This window comes from Vanessa atalanta, chromosome 29 (genome assembly GCF_905147765.1).
Source record: "Vanessa atalanta chromosome 29, ilVanAtal1.2, whole genome shotgun sequence".
Lineage (NCBI taxonomy): Eukaryota > Metazoa > Arthropoda > Insecta > Lepidoptera > Nymphalidae > Vanessa > Vanessa atalanta.
The window spans coordinates 5714133-5736958 of NC_061899.1; the positions used below are offsets into that span (position 1 = coordinate 5714133).

Here is a 22826-nt window from a genome sequence, read left to right on the forward strand (position 1 = left end):
TTTTTCTTAAAACCCTGGCTTAATGTTGCGACTTATTAAAATCGGATTTCCCCTCATTAATATATAATTTATTTAAAATATCTGTATATCTCATTATTTTTTCATGATATTTGTAATAGTCCATTGACTTGAAATTACTTATTTTTATTATAACTAAAATTATAACTGATCACTTGCTAAATTTAAAATTGATAATTTAGTACTAACTTATACGCGATTTTTAAAACAGTTGGCTAAAAAAAATAAAAATCTTCAATGCTGACTGCGAAAAATTTCCCGAGTATTAATGAAAATTTTCCTACCCCGACCAACGTGGCGCGATTTCATTCAAACCCTGAAGTGCACATGCGCTCGTGAACAAAAGTGTGCCACTGGGGCATCGACGTCCCTCCGTTGCGAGTAGGTCATCCTTCACACAGCTACCTATAATTGTTACTATGTAGGTCGCGGGCTGATGAACTAGATTAATATTAGTTGGTAATCTTTATTTGTAATTCCTTCATATATTCTTATACATTATACTTGAAATACGTATTCTTCTATATTTTACAGATAAGTGTCATTGTACCTATAAAACCCCCTGTCGCTATTCAATTTACTGCTAAATAGATTTATTTATTTAAGTTTATTGCGAGATGATAAAGCAAAAAGGAGATGTAATTACCGAGACTTACGTGACTTCGTAGTTAATCACAAAAAGGACCGGTATTTTTCAAGAAAGCTTATGGTTATGCCATTGTCTTTGAATTATATGATTTTGTTATAATAATAACTCGCCTCGTTGAACTAGTTTGGGATGCGTGTTCGTCACTTCCTCATGATGCACCCTGGATATGACCAATTTAATCCTCGAAATACTTGCTAACTAACGACTGAAACGGTGGTGCTATAAAAGGTACTGGTGATCACTTCTGGTACTTCTCTGTTTAGTGGAGTAGACCGATTAAGCGAACCTAAATCTTACCTTCGGGGATTTTAGGATATTAGGAAAGAGGGCTTGATATTCTTCTACTGGTAGTTAAGCTTCTTTCGTTCTTCTTGTAAAAGCCTACTTGAATAAAGTATATTTCGACTTTAATTTTGGTCAGGATGTCATAATCTGGCAGAGTGGTATGGCCTCGCATTGTCGTATATACTACCGATCTGGTGTGGGCGATACGAGTTCACTACCAGGGGCGGATTTAGGGGAGGGCAACCGGAGCAACAGCCTTGTAGCGTCCACATGAGAGGGGGCCCCAAAACAGAGATTCCGACGAGTTGACAAATATCCAGATATAATCAAATTATAATAATTTTACTAATTACTGTTTTAAAAGTTCCCGATACAAGTGATTAAATCTGGCTCTGTCCACTTGGTACCCCTACCTCCAAAAGGACGGAGTCATTGGTTCAGCGCCTGAACTCTTTTCTATTGTATCTGATTTGATGTACAATGACATTAGTGAGAGCCTAACAAGTGCACTCGCTTGTATTTGAGCACACATGCTCGCATTTAAATATTTCATCACAATAAGTGTCAATAGGCCATCGTCATCATATAGATTATATGAATATATTAGCATATCAGTTTTCCCCTGCGGGCGGGAGATCCAGTACTGCTATCTATCAAGACCGTATTCGGCCACAGCGACTGGGATCTGACTATTAAGAACTTCTGTTGTGTGTTCAAATGACAAACATGGCCAATGTTTGCAGCGCATGTACGACCACATTCAAGGCAGGTAAGCACCCCTCCGATTCCGACATTAAGTTGTTGAATATATGATAATTATGCGGTTGCAAAAAGCCCTTCTACCAAGTCAGAGGTGGTACTGTTGATTGTAAGTAATCTAATGGTTAAATATTATGGTAAAATAATAAATCTATGGTTTTGATAAACGTAAACACTATAAACACAAGAAGTAAAGGTAAACTAGAAACATGAAGCGTGTGAATTCATAAGTTAGTACATCCTTTCCCTGGTGGGGACCAGGGGAGCGATGTAAGAATCTACAATAAAATCAAAATCAAAATATACTTTATTCAAGTAGGCTTTTACAAGCAATTTTGAATTAAACCAACTATTTGAAGCTACCACCGGTTCGGAATGTAGATTCTACCGAGAACCGACAAGAAACTCAGTTACTCTTTTTCAACATCTAAAAATACAGTCGTTAGTTAAATTATATATGTATGTTTTGTCTCCTGCCTGGAAGTCAACAAGCATTAACTCCACGTTTTTTTATCATCAATGTAATCTCGTATCGAATAATATACCCTATTTACCAATGTATTTTTTACAATTTACTTGAATCTATGTAACTTCGCAGTCCTTTAAGCTTTTTTTATTTTTATTTTATAAAATACTGATAAAAAAATAGCTAGCATTAAGTGTTAAATAGATATACAAATATTAATTAAAAATAGTTACTCTATAAATCTTGACCGCGTGGAATGGTGGCAAGAATGCTAGCAGCATTTCCCCATTGAATCGCAATTCCGATCCTCTGGGCTAAAAAAGAATCAGCCCTCCTGTCACCAGTGGAGGCAATAAGGCGAGGTGTTATACTTGAAACTTGTTCTTTTTAAGCCGAAATGATGAAAGAATTATTCATTGACGTTCATACAGGAGACATGAGTATTATTACACATGCTAGTGTTGGTATATTTATAACAAAATTATGTTTATAAAATATACCATCCACAGTGCTTACTTGTATAAAATTAATTTTGTTTCTTTATTTTTCAGTTTTCACTTTCGCATTTATAATATATGTAAGGACAATAGAATAGCGGATAATAAAACACATTTTTTTATAAATTTATCGAAATGTATTTACCTATTAAACTTATTTTTAGGAAATACTTTGCGGATACAATAATATTAAAACAGTAAAACTTACAAGTTCAGATCCAAGCATATTTTGTATCACAGCCTTTTTACAGCTTATTTCGACGAGCCAAATAATTTTTAAACATTTTTAAAATGGAAATTAAAAAATATTACTTTTAAAATACACATATACACAAGCTGTTCGTAATTGAATGTAAATAAAGATTAAATCTTAATATAATTTAATTTATAAATATATGATATAGGAATATCAAAACTTTCCAAAAAAAAAAAGAATTATAGAAAAAAATATACATATATAAAACATCAATGTATTATACTAGAACAACAAAAATAAATAGCATCACACTTTATTAATAATATTTTAAGTTGGCAACACTTATGAAGTTATACGTCAATTAAAATCGCCTCAAAAATAATTTGATAAGAATTATTTTTTCTAATGTCATAAATGATATTTTTTGACATATTATATTTATTTAAAAACTTAATGTCGCTTATTTTTGGTATTTATTAGTTACTAACACATTCTAAGTAGTTTAGGATTTACGAAGTGGCTTAAAACTAGTATTGATCTTTATTTAATAACTTAACATTAAAATAATATAGCATCTGAGCCATAGGTACTCTTTCGTCTGTACTACACTTTAGCTAAGTTTCCAGTTAACTTCGTTTAAAACGTAAACGGATCAATGGTTGCAACATAAAAATCGTTCATTAAAAAAAAGAAATACACAGAAAATATATAAATCCGTCATTAGTAATGAGGTTTTAATTGCGTTCCATTTGGATTAAACATTCTTGTTTCAGACAAGAATAGCTATGTTAAGATTCAAGCGCAACGGGTCTTCCCCTACCGTCCATTCCAGTCTTCTTTTTCTCGTCACCGAAGCGTCCATACAAAGTCAAATCAACGTACTTTTATAGCCGATACGATTTTGGTTTTTAACCATAACATGTGTTTTTTTTTTAATTATAAATGAGAGGTTAATACGGGTGAAAAGGTGCTTAAATAGTATCAGTAAATTAAATACTAACGTTTAGTTCGATTGATCGATACAAAATCATATTTTAATTTATTTACTATTGAATATTTTTTTATTATAATTATTTAGGGTGTAATAAGTTATATCGATGACTACCGACATTTCCGAACGAAACTTTATTTTAATACACATTTATTTATGTCATTAAGCACCCAACCCAAAAAATCATTTCTATCATTTACAATAGTAATCAACATATTTTTCTTTTCAGGTAACACTGGTTTTTACGTCATCCAGAGGGGGTTCCCGAACTAACTTTGGCAGGTAACGTCATGAAGTCTACATGGCGTTTGTCAAATTGGTTGACGTTTAAGTTTAATGCACTGCTTCTAAATGTCGTATCGTAAATTTACAGAACTTACAATCTTGCTCTGTAAACGAACTGTCAAACGCAAAAATAATTATACAAATTGGATTTGTATAATTATTTAAAGTTCTATTAAATATTATTATATTATTGGTAGTTCTTGAGATTAGCGTATTCAACCACACAGACTCTCTAGTTTTAGTATTATTATTTTATTTAAAAAATATAGCTAGGCTGGCAAATGGTCAACCTGATGATCAGTGACCCCTGCAAGATATATTAATCATTCGTTACATCGTCAATACGGCACCGACACTGGCTCACTCACCTTACAAGCCGGAATACAACAATTTTAAGTATTGCTGTATGGCGGTAGAATATCTGATGAGTGGGTGGTACCTACCCAGACGGACACAAAGCCCTGCCACCAAGTAAATGTTATCTAGATAAGTATTACAATGTGTATTCTAAGAGATTCTACTTAAATTAATGATATTTTTAATTTTGGTATGGTGGTAAGAGGCTTACCATTTGTAGTTTAAGCCCCTCAGCCAATCAATGCACTAGCCATTTGATCTAAGACCTTATATCCCTAGCAAAATTCACACTGACTTCATTTCTCACAAACACAAATATAATACATCGGTTTTGGGGAGAATGAGTGCCTAACCTAGAGGAGCACAAAGTTCTACCTGTAAAATTAGGTATCAACTGATGCTACACCGCTAGTGCCTAAAACACAGGAATTTCAATCCTCGGGGTGGTGGCGAGCGGGTCGTCGATGATCAGCAGCGCGTTGAAGGACGAGAAGATGGCGGCCGCGGACGAGAGGTGCCACAGGTCGTGCGTGTCCAGCGACTGCAGCGCGGTGCACTGCGCGTTGTACGTGCGCGACTGCGCCGCGGTTTGCTGAGAGGGGGGCGTACGTTACTACAACAGTCGGCCAGGCAGGCGGTAGTTGCGCTGGTCCCGGTACTCACCGACCACTTGGTGCGCGAGTGCAGGAAGAGCGCGGCGGCGAGCGCCCAGAGCGCGGCGGCGAGCAGCAGCCAGCCCCACGTGCGCGCGCACACGCGCTCGGCGTGCGCCAGCTTCAGCACCACGTAGGCCAGCGTGTACAGGATGGCGTTGCCCAGCAGCACGGCCAGCAGGTGCCGCGCGAAGTCCGCGTTGTGCTCGTACATGCTGGCGGGTACAATATGCACGCATTGAAGTTTATCGACAGTGATAGCCGATATTAAACTGAGCACCCGCACCTGGAGCCAGCGATCGAAAATGTTTCGTATTGAGTATTGTATTCACGATACATTCTACCGCCAAACAGCGATACGCAGCATTGTTGTGTTCCGGTTTGAAAGGCGAGGGAGCCAGTGTAACTACAGGCACAAGGGTCATGACACAAGCTTCAAAAATTGGTGGCGCATTGGTGATATGAAGAATGAACAATATTTCCCACAGTGTCGATATCAATGGGCAGTCGTGACCACTTGCTGTCAGACCTTCTATTTGCCAGTCTGCCTACCTATACTCTGTTCCAACCATAACAGGAAAAAACCCAAATAAACAACATTTGACAACAAATTGACTCGAGTTGGTCGAGAACTTGATTAATCTATGGATATATTCACCATGGATTTGCGAAAAAATGGCGTTTGGAACGTCAGCGAACCTGTTTTCGAAATTTGGAAGTAAAATTAAAGTAGTAATAAGTAGTTAAGTGTAATAGTATTGTATTATAGATAAAGATATATTAATCATAAACTCTTAGTAGTGCACAATATAGCTGAGTTATTAGCGAATCGCATGAAATACGTAAATATAAGGTTTGTTTGCCTTTTGTCGAACTTCCATTGAAATACGCTATATATGATTTAAAAAACTACCTCAACGTGTCTTTACACGCTGTAAATTTTACTCTTAAATATCAAAAATGAAATTTGCACCAAGGCTCGACCTACAAACTTCTGTCGAAAGTTTAAAACACAGAGAGGCGTCGACGTCTTCATATTAAATAAGACCATAAATAAATACCCATTAATATAAAGCTGATAAAATTATCAAATAAGCAAATCTTCGGAGCTCCAAAACATCCTTGATATTTAAACTTAATCATTATTATGTTACAGGAAAACTTATTGATATACTTGCATAACATCTAAGTCAAAGAATTCGACCTGATTTATCAATAGAATTAAGTCTTCTGGGTCTTTGCTAAAAACAGGTGTTCCACAAGAATCAATTTTGGGTCCTCTCTTATTTTTGGTATACATAACTGATCTTTGAACAAGTTATTGAGTTACAGATTCGAATGTATTACGTTTACGTAAATGTGGTGTTATGTATTATTTCGAATGTAAAACTATATAGTTAGCGTCTGTTCTTCTAACCAATTCTTATATATCTATAGACTCAGGACGACCCCACTTACGTAAAACATAGGCGTTCATTGGTCGACTTTCGTATTTATAAGATGTCTTAGTGACGTGTGTGTGACAATTATCTTAAGAGCAAAGACACACAAAAAGTATATAAGTTAGATTATATAATGATTAGAATGATACGCAACAATGTCGAATGAACTGTTGCAAAGGAAAACTTGATTGTCAATGTACTAAAACAAAAAACTTAAGACATTAATAGCGCGATTTAAAAAACTATTAACGCCATCTATTAACAACAAAATAAACTAACTGTTTTATTAGCATAAATATGAACAAGGTGTAGTTGAACGTGACGTCTTAGTCAACGACGTACAAGTATACGCCTTCGTGATGGAATAGATCTTTGGCCTGCAATTGCTATCGATTATACAAACGTACCCGTATCCGGCCAGGGCCCAGTTGGCCAAGTTCGCGAGCGCCAAGAACACCGCCCGCGCGGGGTACTTCGGTCTGAAGGCGGAGCGCCCCGTGCGTCTCACCTCCCCCCACGCTCGCTTCACCATAGAACTTCCTATGAATGATTAATTAGTCTACTATCGAATTAAAAGAACAGTGGATAAGCTATCGAATGATAAATTTAAATCTAATATTTCATAAAAAAAATAGTGATGTGCATATATTGGCAGCTTATAAAGGCAAGTTATAATATATGCCGACTAAAATTCCGCAGACATTTTTAACTTTGCCGTTTCATAAATTCAAATCATTTGTAAAGAAGGCATATTATTCGATGCAAGATTATATTGATGATAAGAAAGCGTGGAGTTAATGCTTGTTGACTTCCAGACAGGAGACATAACATACATATATAATAGTATTTAACTAACATGACTGTATTTTTAGATGTTGAAAAAGAAGTATTAAGTTTTTGCCGGTTCTTCTCGGTAGAATCCACAATCCGAACCGGTGGTAGCTTTACTATAAATAGTTTGCTAAGCGACGATTCAAAAGTGCTTGTAAAAGCCTACTTGAATAAAGTATATTTTGATTTTGATAATTAAAGTAAAATTAACAAAAAAAGATCAGAAATTGCCATTACTTTACACTGTTGCTAGGATTTCTTACTAAGATTTTAAACCCATAGGACACTTTAGTCTAGACCAATGAATCTAAGTGGTATATTAGGATGATTTTTTTGCGTGTGTTATATAGTGTAATGACTACTTAGTCGTTGTATTACAAAATGACCGTCAAAACCACATGTCTGAATAGTAACTTCTCACCTATTTTCATTCTTCCAACATAATATATCTTAAGTGTTAAGAAGAAGCAGACGGCTAAATGTCCAATCGTGAAGAAAGTCCAAAAATACAGATTCGGGTACACTATACCGAAGACTCCTGAAAATATAAATAATATCACAATCAAAGACAAATCGCTCCTCGAACTATTCAAACAGTAATGTTACAGCCGGTATCCCACTGCTGGGCTAAATTAACCACACATGTCGAGGTTTGAAATTTCTTTCAATTAGTCTACAAATTATTATTTACGAGACAACTGAGTTATCTGAGTTCGTCTTAGCCACATAAAGAGGTGTTCGTCTTTTTGCTTGCTCTTATAATGGTACAGAATTTCAAGTCACACATCATTACTTAAATAAATAAATAAAAATAAATATTGGACATTACATACATTACTCTGATCCCAATGTAAGTAGCTAAAGCACTTGTGTTATGGAAAATCAGAAGTAACGACGGTACCAACAAAAACCCAGACCCGAGACAACATAAAAAACTAATGAACTTTTTCTACATCGACTCGGCCGGGAATCGAACCCGATACCTCGGAGTGGCGTACCCATGAAAACCCACTACTCGACCACGGAGGTCGTCAAAATATTAAACTGTTGTGACTTGTTGTAAATTTTGTTTCTATTTCTTAGCTGTTTAAATATATTTTTTTATAAAACCGTTTACTAGAAAGAGATAGAGAGAAAAGGTACTGTGAGCCGCGTAAAGGAACTTCGTACCAATAGCGATTGTGAATAACTGGTGGTCTCACCGATCGCCATGAGGAAGGCCAGCAGCATGAAGGTGGCGTGCGCGCTGGCGTTCACGTCCGAGTGCCGGCTCTGGTACAGCTTCACGATACACAGCACCGCTATCACGTACATGAACGACGAATCTGCAATCGTCTTTATATTGACCGTTCCTACTTGGTACTGTTGTGCCCGTTTGAGTAGGTACCACCCACTCATCTGTCATTCTACCGCTAAACAGCAATTCTTAGTATTGTTATGTTTCGACTTTAAGAGTGAATGCCCCAGTAACCATATGTACATGGGTCACAACATCTTAGCTTCAAACATAGGTGGCGCATTGGTGATGCGAGGAATATTTCTTTCAGCGCCGATGTCTATGGGCGGTAGTGACCACTTACCATCGGTTGGCACATTTGCCCATCCGCCTACCTATACCATAATATATATACTTTATGTGTTTACTCTTCATCTGCATTCATGGGTTTTTACTAGATTGGCCATGATATGATGGTCAACGACCCCTCTAAATTGATTAAATCTCTAATCTAACCTATTTCACTGAAACACACGTGATCTTAATGCTTGGACAAAAGTTAGTCAATGGTTTTGGTATAGTCTACATAAATGTACACAGTTTTGAGGACAAAAGTGGTGAGTACTGACGACTTAAACTATAAATGCATCCATCGTAAGAAAAAGTCAAAATGAGTTCGGAACTCTGCCAAGGAGGTCAGAATCAATATGATTCCACCCTTGCCTGGGTTGAGAGCTATGCAGCAAGTGATGTGTCTCTCTTATCTTAAGGAGAATTCCGCACAATTTATATTTGTAATTTTATTACTATTAACATAAATAGTTTAAGTTCGCGAACATACCGTAGAGACAAAGTAACTGAGCATGGAGACTTAGATGGCGCGTATTATAATTTTGCGTAACGTCTTACGCAAAATTATAATACGTTGTCACATATATTTTTTTAAAGAGTAAATATGTCGGAATAGTTCAAGGAGTATTTATGGGTCTGTGACTTCATGGTCTGAAAACTCGCTTCTCTAATTAACATTTAATATATTTTGTATACTTACCAAACTGGAAATTCATCTTATTGGGACAGAGATGGTAACACGCGGACAGCAAGCCCTCCATAATCAGCGCCAACCCCATGGAATACATCAGACCACGGTGTTCAGGGATACCCAGCTCCTATTTATAGAAATTACGATAGATCGATATTTTTAAAACAAATGTTATCCAAACAGTAGGATAAAATATTTATCGAAGCGGTTGTTTTCATTACCGTCTTTACCATAGGGCACTCGGGGCACGTGCCCAGGGCCCCGATCCTGAGAGGGCCCCGAAGAACTAAAAATTTGTTTCAAACGTTTATGATCACGTTGACTGCTTTGTATATTTCCGAAATTGTCATATTTTTAAGAATAACTAACATATTTGACGAAATATAGTAACGAAATGAAGGCGGTGTCTGACCTGGAGCTCGTCGCCGGGCGGGCGGCAGCGCACCTGCAGCATGAAGGCCAGGCCGAGCAGCACGTAGCCCACGTTGGAGAACACGTGGTTGAAGTCCTGCAGCGCGCCCAGCGGCAGCGCGCACAGGAAGTTGTAGTAGCACACGTCCTGGTCGCCCGTCTGCAGCGCCATCTGCGCGCGGTGTCATCGTCTAATGGGGGGCTCGCAAGACCATACCAATCCTACATACCTTCCAGATTACCTAACTACACTCCCAAGGTTGGTAGCGCGCTGGCGATATCAATTTCATCGATATCAAAATAAGTTGTGGTGACCACTAACCATCAGGTCAGCAGTTACCTATACCATAAATTATATTATAGAAATTAGGTTAGGGACATGAGTAACTCACCCGTTGATACGTGAACAGTAGTTGTACAACGGGCAGCGCGTACACTACCGCTACCGTTAGAGCACTCCAAAAGTACCTAAACAAAAAAAAAACACAATAATATACGACTGTAGTACATCAAGTAGCACGCCCACTAGAACCTACACATTGAATATCCCAATCACAAGAGGAATAGAGCCAAATAAACAACATTTGACCTTGAAATGACGCGATATCATTGGTCGAGAGCTTGAATAATCAATTAATAATAAGTGATATTTGTTATGAAAACATGGCGCCTTGAATGCACTCTGGAAGTAAAATTAAAGTGGATATGTTACTGTAACTGCTCGAACCAAGGTAAATCTTAAGATTTTCCAGTAAAATCTAAGATTTACCGATTATGAATGGTAAATGTAAGTATTTATTATAAAGGGACGACTTTTTCGGACTTTTACCATTCCAACCTAACCTAACCTAATATGTAAATCCTAAGATTTACCAAGTGAATGATGGTAAATGTTCGAATCCCAAAGTTTTATGGACATTTACCATTCATAATCGGTAAATCTTAAGTTTTACTAGAAAATCTTAAGATTTACCGTAGTTCGAGATTTTACAGCAACAGATCTAAGTAGTTAAGTGGAATAGTGTTATGTGTGTGTAAATCTATGGGTTTTTTCTCTGAACTTCTTCGATGGCAAAAGGACACAGTTATATCAATATATTTACCTATTTGATCGACGGTTGTGCGCCAGAGGTCGCGTTCGACTCAACCTCGCCACGTTCAGAGGTATCGGAAGAGACTTGTCATCTATATCCGGTTCAGAATCTATATCAGAATCTGTAATGTTATTTAAGGTAAATTGTACACTCAGGTAAACGTACTAATGAAATTCTTCTCTTCTATTAAGAAGACTTGGATCTTATTCCACAATACCAGTCCATTACAATTTGATTTTATCTAACAAATGCAGGTTTCCTCACGATGTTAAATACACACACAAATGAAATACCAAATTCTTCATTGTGATAAGCTCTAATGGCCCAGAGGCTTGAACGTGATAATCTTAACCGAAGATAAATGGAAGAGTCGACAAGTATCAAGTAGATATATATTTATTTTAATTTTTTATGGTATAGGTTGACGAGCATATAGGCCACCTGATGATAAGTAATCACCACCGCCCATGGCACCCACAATGGCACCCACAATGGCGCTTTAAAAAAAATATTAAACATTCCTTACATCGCCAATGCGCCACCAACCTTGGGAACTAAGATTTGATGTCTCTGTAATTACACTGGCTCACCCTTCAAACCGAAACACAACAATACAGAGTAATGCTGTTTGGTGGAAGAATATCTGATGAGTGGGTGGTATCTACCCAGACGGGCTTGCACAAAGCCCTACCACCAAGTATGTGAAAAACATCGTGAGAAAACTTGCCTATATAACTAACCCGAATCGAATGATCTTGAAACGATTTTCTCAAAAGTGGAGACCAGCAGTTACACATTTAAGAGTTGCCACTCAATACATCAACCAAAGAACTGTCTATATTAAAAAAATTACGAGACGTTTTTTGTAGCAATTAACTGAAAAAAACTAGCAAGCCACTTATACCAGAAGACGCAGCGTGCTTCGGAGAAGGAACTTTGTAAAATGATCTAAGATTTTGTCTAACCTGACTGATGACTACTCCTGCCGATGATTCTTGTGGTCTCCGAGGTGCGAGGGTCTTGGATGCCGGAAGGTCCGGGAGCTTCTTCAACTTCAATCGTCCGACCTAAACATATTTAATCATAGAATCGTCCTGACTGAATCACCGCACAGTTAAAACTCCTGAGTCTAGAGAGAGTAGGTTTACGTTAACGTAAGCTTCGCTAAGAAGTCCTTCTTTGGAAAATTTACGTCTTTGAGGAGGGAGAAATGGGAAAAACACTAGTTATTTAATGTAAGTGCAATTATAAAGAAAGTTATTTGATATAAATATGTCGGATCATCTGAAGGGCCTTCAAAAGGTTCTCAGCTGTTATCCTCCATGGTGGGGACGATAATGGCGGATTGTCAGAAATAAATATACGTTGTAATTGTTCAGTACACTATTATTTAATATCACAGTACAAATACATAAAATATAATACGGTTTGGTGGATTAACTTGGATTGATAGCCAATAGGTTAGAAAGTGTCTGCCTCGTGCGACGGTTACAAGTCGACTGACAGCTGCCAGCACGTTTTACGACACACTACCCCATTCGAGACTACCCGCTCTTAAAATATGAATATTTAATTCGATTACAAATAAACAAATTGTTATCACGAAAATCACAATAATTTCAAATTTTTTATCAGACCGGATAGATACGATTAATTGTACAAACAACACGAACGCCATTAAAAATATGCAAACTATAATTCAAACTAAATCTTCCTCTGAAATTATCAACGCGCGCTCAAATATAACCTAGAGCACTCTGGAGTAATGTAACTTTATTCCAGAGTACAAAAAATTTTCAATTAGATTATCAGTGCCCGCGATTCCGCCCTAAATACAAACAGACGAATTTGACCTCACAATAATATTACTATAGGTATAGCAGTTCTACTAACAGTTTTTTCCAGATAAGCTTTATCGAAGTCTGTGTAAGAACACCCTAACTATTATTCTACAGTTGAATGTCTATTTATGAATCCGTAGAAGTGATAGCGACTCGTGTGCCGTGACGGCAAACGACTCGTCGTTTTCTGGTGCCGTCACGCTTCCCTCTATGCTCGTGTTAGCTTACAACTAGGACCTCGGGTGGTGTGCTTACTGGCGCGACAGGTGGGCAGCATGATGGTGGGCGCCAGCAGCGCCACGAGTGCCGGCAGCGCCAGCGACACCAGCACCAACGTCAGGTAGTCCGCCGGGGCCGCCGCCGCCATCACGCGGAAACTGCACCATGGATTATTGCGCCATTACTGGTATTTTATAATATTTTTTTAAAGTGGCAACACTAAATATTGATAACTAGTTAACGCCCACGGCATCCGCGTTTTGGAGGTTAGTTGTCAAGTGTTAGGCAAAAATAAGTAACCTATGTCTTTCCTTGGATTTCAAGCAATTTTACAGACAGACAGACTGTTAGAGTTACTTTGCCATTTATAATATTAGTATAGACGGCAAAGATTAACATACTGACTATATATATTTTATAATATATTTTGTATAAGTACTTTTGGGAAAGCCATGTCCACCTGATGAATTTCGGTCCAGCACCAATTCTCAGCAGACTAGCGAACTGCACAGGTCATATAAGACCACCACTAAGACCTCTGTTTCCTTACTCTCATAATCCAACTGGCCGGAAACACGATCAGAAAGAGTTTAGGCGTGTGCCCAAGAACTTAATGTGTGTCGTGTTTAGAGGCACGGGATTATGAGTACTCTTGACAGGAAAAGTAACTTTTAACCGGCTCGACTACATGTATGTACATGTGTACGATCAGCAATGAAGCTGCGACTTTTTCATTCGGAGAAGCTTTAGCCCAGCATAGATTTAAACACTGCAAGCTCGTCTAGGTAGGTACCAAACACTTGTGTTTCGGTTTGGAGGATGGGTGAGCCAGCGTAACTGAAGGACATATCTTAGCACCCAAAATTGGTGACGCATTGACTATGTAAGAGGAGTTTAATGTTTCTTACGGTACCAATCTGTGGACGGTGGTGACCACTTACCATCCGGTGTCCCATCTACCCATCCATCAACCTATTACCTAAGAAAATTAACTAATAAACACCTGAAATTCTTAGTGCGTTTGTCGGAGCCCGCACTGTGGTCGCCGCTGATGCCGGTGCACTCCTCATCGCTCTCCTTCACTATGAACACTATGTAGAAGCCGCGAGGGAACATCGATTGCTGGGAACAAAGTCCCAACCAAACATAAACACTCAACGCTTTCATAAAAAAATCACGAAAAGTACGTTTCAATGGTATGAGGAGTAAAGATAAACAAACTATATATAACCATTAGTTAATAGCTCAGCTATATATTTAGCACTACAAACAGATCGTGGTTAATATATCTTTATAATACAACACTATTACACTTAACTACTTATATCCACTTTAATTGTACTTCCAGAGTTCGTTCAAGACGCCATGTTTTCATAACAAATATCACTTATTTATTATTCAAGCTCTCGACCAATGATATCGCGTCATTTTAAGGTCAAATGTTTATTGGTCCTCAATCCTTTTGTGATAGGAGTATTGAATATGTTTACGTCTAGACGGATATTTACGAAGTTCTAATAGCAACTTCACCTTCATTAAATATAACCACAGATTATTAATACTCCAAATTCAAGGTCAAGTTGGTTTATACATCATTACTCCTCCAGCCATCAGAATACACTTACACGAGCTGTTTAATTTAACTTCAAGTAACATCATCAATGTACGTGGAAATTCCGTTGTAAATAAAATTGATAAGGTACATTTTGATTTGATATATTAATATTTAAAATTTAATCTTACCGTTACAGTTATACCACCCTTCGTGGTCATCGTGAAGTGGTACCCTTGATACATCATATCCTTCTCGTTATCAAAAACAGGACACTGAGAATCAAAGATTTTAATTAAATATATATATATATATATACTTATTTTTATATACTTATAAAAAGTTATATAAATGTGTTTAGTAAAATACTGCTTGCTCTTTCTATCATCATTGATTTTACATTCGAAAAACGGAGACAGCATTGTTTGTCCAATCAAAAACATTCATAGATAAATTCGTACGTGTAATACAACTATGATTAAAATACATAATCATAGAAAGCCCCCGTCTCGGAACTAGTTAGTTTAGTGGTGGGGCTTTTTGCAAGCCTGGGCCACACCTACTCATCAGAAATTAATTTCTGATGAACACCTAAACAGCAAGCGTGAGTCAGTGTAACTGCGGCACACGGGTCATAACATCTTACTTCCCAAGGTTGGTGATGTATTGGTGTTTTAAAGAATGGTTAATAATTTTTACTGGTATCTCTATGGGCGATGGTACTCACTTGTGACCCATGGCATAAAATAAGACATACATTTATCAATTTCTTAAAATAAATAGAATGAATTTAAAACGTATCAAAATCAAAATATTATTTATTCAAGTAGGCTCATAAAATCACTTTTGAATCGTCATGTTACAGAGTTGAATTTGAAGCTACCACCGGTTCAGAAAGTAGATTCTACCGAAACTAACCGGCAAGAAGCAGAGGCGCAGATAGGTTGGCAAGGGCCCCGGTGCATAGGAAAAGAATCGGGCCCTCACCCCCTCTTTAACTTATATTGCCCTTCAAAATTATAGATAGAAAAATAAAAAAAATCTTGTGATTAGGGTCGAGGTTTTCTATCCTTAGGAGCTGGCGAGTTGGCAGACCCGCTCTTCTCAGAGCTTAGGTTAGAGGGCCCCCTTAGCCCCGGGCCCTGGTGCACTGCACCACCTGGCCCTACGATAGCTACGCCACTGGCAAGAAGCACAGTAGTTGCTCTTTCCACCATTTTAATTACAAATATCAGTAAACAACACTTTATTTTTTCATATATCCTGCCTAGAAGTCAAAAAAATCTAGTCCACGCTTTTTTATCTTCTATTGAGTAGTATACTTTATTTATCAATGTTTTTTGACGTTACTTTAATTTTTTTAATAGGCTAAGCTAAAAATAGCTGTGGAATCTAGAAATAGGAACGTATACTGTGCCCCAGGAAAGATGTACAAACACATACAAATATTAATCGTTATTTCTTACAGTTTAAGATTCAAATTTGCAAAACCATGAATAGAACTCTTACCGAGTTGTTCTGTATAGACACAGTCGCGCACACGTGGTCGTTGGAGTTTATTTCTAACAGCACACTCTTTGGTATTGTGTAGTTAAAGCTGAAACATATAATCATAAAAAATTGAATTCGGTGATTAAGGAAGACATCGTGAACGAAAATCGCCACACCTAAGTGATAAGTTCTTATGGGAGGGGAAACCTCGTTACGTAACGCGTTACGGCACCAGTCTGTCTGGTTTCCCTTTCTTTTACGCACACGGCAGCGGTAGACAAGCACCTCCTCTCTCACTCTAGCCCCCAGCGCGGACCGTTAAGTTATCTGACAGGCGTCCTGAGGCGCACACGTATTTTGTTTTTCGTATAGATAGGCGGACTTGGCTTTGAAATTGGACTACCTGTGCCGCTATCATAGGAAACTGAGATGTTATGTCCCTTATGTAGTACCGCTGTCTCACTCAACGCAAAATATTGCTATTTAGCGGTAGTAAATGTGATGAGTGAGTGGTTCCTACCTTCAAAGCCTTACATATTTATCAACCCGTATTGAAGGAGCGTGGTCCTGAAATATATGACATATACCTTCTTCTTGAGATGAAGGTTAGGATTAGGAGCTAATTCCACCACGCATGATGATGGAGCATTTCAATTAACACAGTCAGTTTAGCTCACGATGTTCTTCTTCAAAACCGAGCACCGGATGAATTATAAACACAAATTAAACACATGGAACTTTAGAGGTGTGTGCCGGGGTTTGAACCCATGATCTTTGATATGATTCACTTTTTAGCTTGGGCTGCTTTGAGCTATTTTTTATGATATAGTTAGGCGGACGAGTAAATGTGCCACTTGGTGGTAAGTGGTCAACATCGTCTATAGACAATGGCACTGTAAGAAATATTAACCATTCCTTACATTGCCATGGCGCCACCAACATTAATGTCTGACGAGTGGGTGGTACCTACAAAGATGGGCTAGCACAAAACCCTACCACCAAGTAAAGTATCGGCTCGAGTGCGTAATGTCAATACTATTTTTTTAAATTAATCGTCATGGAATAAAAAAAAATCAAATGTCTTACCGAGGGAAAAGTTGGGGGTGTTTCGTCTCCAAATGTTTCCACGGGTCTCGGTCGAACGAAAAGTAATAATACTTTGGGGTGCTTGGCGTCACGTTTAGATTAACGTCCTGTAAACGGTCCCAATGTCAAAACAAATCTATATAAATAAAAATATATCTAAATATGCATATCATTTCTGCGTTCATAAACCATTCATACGATTGTGGTGAAAATTTGATTAGTTCTTCTGCATACGTTTTTGTGAGGTATAGAATTATTATCGTTTAATTTAGTGCAATCGGTACCCTTGTCAGAACATTGATTTCATACTAGCTACCAGACCCGACTTCGAACGGGTACAATATGGATCTATACACAATTTATAGATTAAAGGACAAACATAAAGAGAAAATAAAACTGCTTGTTTCCGGCCAGGAAAGTTGAAATTCTCGGCATTTTACAACTATAGTATGCATATATTATACAGGTTCATCTTAACCTTCCTCTTAAATCAGTCTTTTTATATTGAAAACCGCATAAAAACCCGTCGCGTAGTTTAAAAGATCCAAGCGTACGGACGGCAGCTAACGATTACATTTTATACTATGTAATGACACCAAAAATTGTGGTTTCTTTTTTTTTTACCAATAAGAAAGTTCCTTCTTGAGTGTAATTCGGTCTACTTTAAATTTAAATCACGCCGGTGTACATTCCAGTGCCGTTTTTAATATATTGTTGCCGATCATAGTAAACAATTATTTAATTGATCTTGACTGAGAGACTTAATTGAAATCAGATTTATCTGTACTAAGATTTTTAGGAAGCTCAAAGCTAACAGGTTTTGTTTTGATTTAATTTCTTTGTAAACTGCAAGTCACTCATCTACATTTGGCGCCAAAATGATGAAACCTCTTTTAAATGAAATTTTTAATATCAAATAGACAGCACACATTGGTTCAGTTAAAATGTTTTTTTGTTTAGAATGTTTTTTTTAAACTGCATTAGTGCCGCTCTCTAACCAACCAGTAACTTTTTTGCGCTCTCTAAAATTAATTCTTTGTTACATCGTAACAATTTAATAAAATGCCATCAATAATCCTCTTTAAGTTTCTGCACATCTACGGCTGGAACTCTACAAGATGAGACCATAACGTATTTTTTATATGCAGCCATCGTCCCATAATCACTGGGACAAAAATCGGCTTACACTATTAATATATAAGATATATTTAGGACATAAATACTTAGCATGATCACCAGCAGACTTAGCTGCCTGTATATCGATCACGGTTGTGCATCCTCTATCGGAATGCATCAGTAATTGTATACAGTGTTACCGTTTATTTTTAATTATTATACTAACTAAAAAATTTGTTAGTAACAAAATCGACATAAAGTCTGAAATAAAATAAAATGATTTATTATTTTGATTATTAGGCGAAACTAATGATGACTTTTTAATTTGTAACACTCGACGACCAACCCCTAAAACGCTTGCGAATCTGCGGGCGACGACCAGTTAATAACAAAATATAGAATACCATACCTTATTTACTTCAATGAAGAAATCTTCGACGCGACGAAGTTTTATCCGAACCGATACATTTGAAGGGCTCGATGTCGCCAGCGTTAGAGTGGGACGTCCTTGAGACGTTACATCTGGGTTTTGACAAAATTAATTCTAATTTAGGACCGACAACAAAGTACAGGCCATTTCAAAAATAAATAATTTGGCACTGGAAAAACAAATTTGACATTTAACGCTGATTTTCTTTGCCGGTTCTTCTAAGCTCAGCAGGGTCTGGAGTGTTTCTTTCCGAACTGGTAGTATTTGAAGCATTGTCGAATAAATATATTTGAATTTGAAAAGGAAATGAGTGTCTGTAGTGAATTCTTTAAAGCAAAAATAAAAGCTACTGGACAAACACCTCTTCTTCCTTTTGAAAAGGTTTAGGGCGTGATCCAGCACGTTCAAAAATCAAGTTTACTTACTAGGTCCCGCGTCGTGTGGACAGAGAGTCCGAGCCATGTCATTAAACTTCAACACCGCCTGCTTAGTGCTGACTACCAAAGGTAGCTCCCATGATGATACTCCTGGAAATAATCATAACTACCTCGTTGGTCCTGGAGCTGGGATATAAATAAGTAGGTAGAGCTGAGATTTCTTTTTAAGTTAAGTTGAATCGTCATAGAATTGATAACGTATCATAACTGTTATATGTAGTAGAATTATCCCCCGAAACTCTATCTGGTCGTGTATTTATGACTGTGAGATTGATTAGATATTTTTGTACCATAATACGAGCACGTTTACAATAGCCGCCAAGCCCAAAATCGATGTGATTTCTCTCCAGTCGGATCAAATATCCTTCACATCGGATTATGAGAGTTTATAGAGAGTTCTTCTGCTCAAGTAACAAGTCTAAATGTACCAAATACCAGCAAGTCTCCCTATCTTAACACGGAAGGAAACTAGTAATTTTCAAATTCTGCTTGGAATTTGCCGAACGCTGAAATGAAACGTCTATGTACGCAAGTAGCCACTAACTAAAACGCTCGTTTTTGTCTGTCATTGTGGTAAAATAAAAAGCGGCTTTTGGAATGGAATAATTTAGTAAAATAAGAATTGTTGATTTGTTTTTACCTTTCTGTTGGGCAGCAGTCACGAATAGAGGGTAGGACAAATCGAGAGTATCATTTGTGCTGACGTGAACGCGCGTCGGAAACACAGACATAAGATTGGATTGCTGCAAAACATAATAAAACGTAATGTTGTAGTAATATATATATAATACATACGTGTAAGACATTTACTAATATATTTTTGAAAGCCCAAATAATAAAACTACTAAACTAACATATATAAAATGTATAGGAATTTGCAACGCGTTTTAAAGAGTTTTATAATATTACAAGCTGAACCTGCGACTTAACCTTCGCGAAATTTATAAAACACAAACTTCCAACCCCAATTTTACCCTCTTAAGAGTGGACGTTCATAAAATTCTTAGCGGATGTTTACACCTTATAAGGACACTACCTGCCAAATTTCTAGTTTGTAGGTCTAATAGTTCCTGAGTTTTCGTCGTTACTTAGTGAGTGTTATATCGCTTTTATATATAGAATATGTTTTCATCCAATTTAAATTTAGAACACCGACATAACAAACGCGAATTTCTTGATCTTGTTAGAGAAGTTAAGGAAAATATCACACAAACAATCCAACCCCATAAACTCGATACTTCCTTCCTTGATCGAGGTATTCGTTACTATTAATAAAATAGACATATTTGTTGAATTTATAAATGGTAATTAATCAAATTTAATGTGATAAAAAACAAAATAGTTATGATATATACGTCATGGTGTATCAAACTGTACGATAACTTTAATGTCAACATATTTCCCTATTTTTCATTCAATAATTTGTGAATATGCCGTAATGTTTTAAATATTAATAAATAACTAAATCAATTATCTACATTAGGAACCAATGTTCATTTTTACAATTAAATTTTATTAGACCTTAGACGCGCTTTAGTAATTACACTCATTTAAGTATTAATGTAAAAGATATGTCTTTTTGCTAATTTTCACTAATGATTGTTGACAAATTCCAACGCATTCGCTGAACTCTAGTTAAATATATATGTTTTATGTAAATAAACATTGCTATTTAAATTTTACAAACCAAGCCAATACTTTTAGAACTTGTACAATAATGCTTATTTGAAATATGGTTACAATAAGTTATACAAATAATTTTATATACCTCATTGAAGTCTAAAATATGGGTAGCAGTTTCGTTCACAGTCAAATCTATTATGGAGTCATATTCATACCTGAAATTCATTAAAAATAAAATATTTGAACATAAGTACATATGATTTTTTTTTCTGTTAAGAAATGGTACAATATTATAATGTAACACACATACAGGAAATAAACAATATGAACCAATCATTTTTCACTAATAACAAATGGAAAAGCAGAAGGAAAGCAGTAATCATTATGGTAGAAGTTTAAAAAGTTAGAGACAAACCTCTAAGTTGTAAACAATATGTTTGAGCTTTGCACAGTTACTCAATAGAATCAAGTAAACACCTAACTCAGTATACAATTAAATATTTATTTTAAACATAAATAATAGCTTCAAATTCTGGCCAAGCAAAAAAATTCACATACATACAAGGGCAGATTGCCATCCCCATTCTCTGAATAGTCACAAAAGAGGTACAAAAATTAAAACAGGTCATTCAATGGACCAAGTCTTTAAGCAACCATATGTCTGATAGGGGGAAATCTGCTCCTGCATATATGATTAGGTTTTTTTTTTTCTTTTTAAATTATTTAATGTAGATTGAATTGAATTAGACTTGTATTAGTTAAAATGAATGTATTATTGCATCAATATATCTATTTAAGAAATGAACCAGACTTCACATTCATTCAATGATTTCAAATATTAATTTACATATTTTATTTTAAACTAATATCTATAAAATCCAAAATAATGAAATAATAAACAAATTACTTTAAATTAAAGAAAAAATTAAATATCTGAAAGGAGCATAATGAGGCAATAAATAGTGTATTATGTGAATATTATCAATTAAATAATAAATCATTATACATAATTATAGTTATTTTATGATTTCACAGTTATTAAAAACAAAATCACTTAAGCATATTATGATATTGTGATTCTGTTTTTAAATTATATTATGTTTTAAGAAGCCGTCATTGATGGGGAATTCCCCATTCGCTGTTTATCTACAATGGCATTCAAAGCAAATATATAATACATACAAATTACGAAGGCATAAATCTATACTTTATAACATAATAAGTATTTGTCATGTGATGTGCAACAAATATAAAAGTATAAAATTGTTTTACTATGTAGCAAAAAAAAAAAAAACAAATATATAATGAGCAAAACTTACGTATTATTATATATAAATTGTTTTTGTGTCGCGTTTTCCAACGGTACCACATCATTGTAACAAAAATAGCTTCGAAATAATATTAATAAAATAAATCCACTTAACATTATAGTTTTTTTTTTATTGATATTTGCACTTAAGTTATTGTGTCGAAAATCAAATTGCCTTGTTTAGAGAACAATTGTCAATGTCAAATGTCAATAACATATGCGACATCACCGAGTGATGTTTAAATTATTTGTACTACCAGATTCAATACTAATTTACGACAAAATCTTGCAACTGTGTCAAAATAGGAACCATATTTTAATAAATTTAAGGTATTTATTTATGAACATTTAGGATGTCAAAATCATATTTATACGTTAGTACTACATCGTAGTACGGTTTATAAGTACAATAATGACGACGCTTAAGGGTTATATATATTTTAATATTATAAAATGAATACAGGAAGATTATCCAATTTAAGCACGGAAAATTAATTATTATAAGATATTGTCTCTATATGTATATTTTA

The 22826-nt window shown here is 36.1% G+C and overlaps 1 protein-coding gene across 2 annotated transcripts; it reads right to left on the reverse strand.

The window, feature by feature from the left end:
* Positions 1-3179: 3179 nt before the first annotated feature.
* LOC125075087 (SID1 transmembrane family member 1-like) lies at positions 3180-22489 on the reverse strand. Of its 2 annotated transcripts, none has more exons than XM_047686693.1 (20): positions 22307-22489; positions 21133-21202; positions 20005-20107; positions 19353-19454; positions 18907-19019; positions 17382-17488; positions 16314-16401; positions 14996-15079; positions 14256-14374; positions 13289-13410; positions 12158-12259; positions 11202-11313; positions 10491-10566; positions 10133-10270; positions 9697-9814; positions 8632-8754; positions 7851-7967; positions 7006-7138; positions 5167-5371; positions 3180-5095 (listed from the first exon to the last, which is right to left on the reverse strand). In XM_047686693.1, the coding sequence occupies exons 1-20, from the start codon at positions 22411-22413 to the stop codon at positions 4919-4921; spliced, it is 2316 nt and encodes a 771-aa protein (XP_047542649.1). In that variant the 5' UTR covers positions 22414-22489; the 3' UTR covers positions 3180-4918. The 2 variants fall into 2 exon arrangements, with proteins under 2 accessions (XP_047542649.1, XP_047542648.1); XM_047686692.1 differs by having other exon boundaries at positions 10100-10270; positions 22307-22488.
* Positions 22490-22826: the final 337 nt, after the last annotated feature.

Excerpts from the sequence above, each read along its gene's own strand:
- LOC125075087 (XM_047686692.1), bottom strand. The coding sequence starts at position 22,413 with ATGTTAAGTGGATTTATTTTATTAATATTATTTCGAAGCTATTTTTGT. Across the intron at positions 20,108-21,132 it reads ATATTTTAGACTTCAATGAG|CAATCCAATCTTATGTCTGT; the intron begins GTATATAAAATT and ends TATGTTTTGCAG. Across the intron at positions 10,271-10,490 it reads TACTGTTCACGTATCAACGG|ATGGCGCTGCAGACGGGCGA; the intron begins GTGAGTTACTCA and ends CACCGCGCGCAG.